The following is a 1153-nucleotide window of genomic DNA, read 5'->3' as shown; positions in this document are numbered from 1 at the left end:
TCAGCCAGCATAAATGAGAGCTGGAGGAAGGGAACTGCACAAAGGGCATCCTAAGAAAGAGAGAAGCAGTATGGGATTTTTAAGAAGAAAAGAATTTATTTTTATATTTATTTATTGTTCTTTAAAAGTCTCTCCTAACTTCTTAATGTCTTTTCTCCTCTTGACAGCCCTCCTGCCTAATGAGAACAAATGTCCATCTGCAGCTCCCTGAATGAGTTCCTCCTCCTGGCATTTGCAGACACTCGGGAGCTGCAGCTCCTGCACTTCTCGCTCTTCCTGGGCATCTACCTGGCTGCCCTCCTGGGCAACGGCCTTGTCATCACAGCCATAGCCTCCGACCACCACCTCCACACCCCCATGTACTTCTTCCTCCTCAACCTCTCCATTCTCGACCTCGGCACCATCTCTGTTACTGTCCCCAAATCCATGGTCAATTCCCTGATGAACACCAGGGCCATTTCATACTCCGGATGTGCTGCACAATTTTTTCTGTTTTTCTTCTTGTTCGGAGGAGAGTGTTCTCTTCTCACTGTCATGGCCTATGACCGCTATGTTGCCATCTGTAGTCCCCTGCACTATGGGACCCTCATGGGCAGCAGAGCCTGTGTCAAAATGGCAGCAGCTGCCTGGGCCAGTGGGTTTCTCAATGCAGCCCTGCACACCGCCAACACATTCTCCATACCCCTCTGCCAAGGCAACACAGTGGACCAGTTCTTCTGTGAGATTCCCCACATCTTCAAGCTCTCCTGCTCTGACTCCTATCTCAGGGAAGTTGGACTTCTTGTCGTTAGTCTTTGTTTAGTCTTCCGGTTTTTCGTTTTCATTGTGCTGTCCTACATGCAGATCTTCACTGCTGTGCTGAGGATTCCCTCTGAGCAGGGCCGGCACAAAGCCTTTTCCATGTGCCTCCCGCACCTGGCCGTGGTCTCCCTATTTGTCAGCACTGCATTTTTTGCCTACCTGAAGCCCCCTTCCCTCTCTTCCCCAGTTCTAGATCTGGTGGTGGCTGTTTTGTACTCGGTGGTGCCTCCAGCCGTGAACCCCCTCTTCTACAGCATGAGGAACAAGGAGCTCAAGGATGCCCTGAGGAAACTGGTTCAATGGCTCCAATGGCAGCACCAATAACCATCCCATGTGCATCCACTCATCAGTC

At 50.7% G+C, this 1153-nt stretch overlaps 1 protein-coding gene across 1 annotated transcript; it reads left to right on the top strand.

The window, feature by feature from the left end:
- Nucleotides 1–165: 165 nt before the first annotated feature.
- On the top strand, nt 166–1125 carry LOC146601468 (olfactory receptor 14A16-like). Its single transcript, XM_085305300.1, has one exon. It carries the CDS (start codon nt 190–192, stop codon nt 1123–1125), a length of 936 nt encoding a protein of 311 aa, XP_085161426.1. The 5' UTR covers nt 166–189.
- Nucleotides 1126–1153: the final 28 nt, after the last annotated feature.

Source organism: Rhea americana, unplaced genomic scaffold (genome assembly GCF_003343005.1).
Source record: "Rhea americana isolate MKP2758 unplaced genomic scaffold, rheAme1 scaffold_1012, whole genome shotgun sequence".
Lineage (NCBI taxonomy): Eukaryota > Metazoa > Chordata > Aves > Rheiformes > Rheidae > Rhea > Rhea americana.
The sequence above is the reverse complement of the archived record's forward strand: the minus strand, read 5'-3'. Positions and strand labels throughout refer to the sequence as shown.

Bases quoted from the DNA above. Each gene is read 5' to 3' on its own strand.
- LOC146601468 (XM_085305300.1), top strand. From the start codon at position 190: ATGTCCATCTGCAGCTCCCTGAATGAGTTCCTCCTCCTGGCATTTGCA.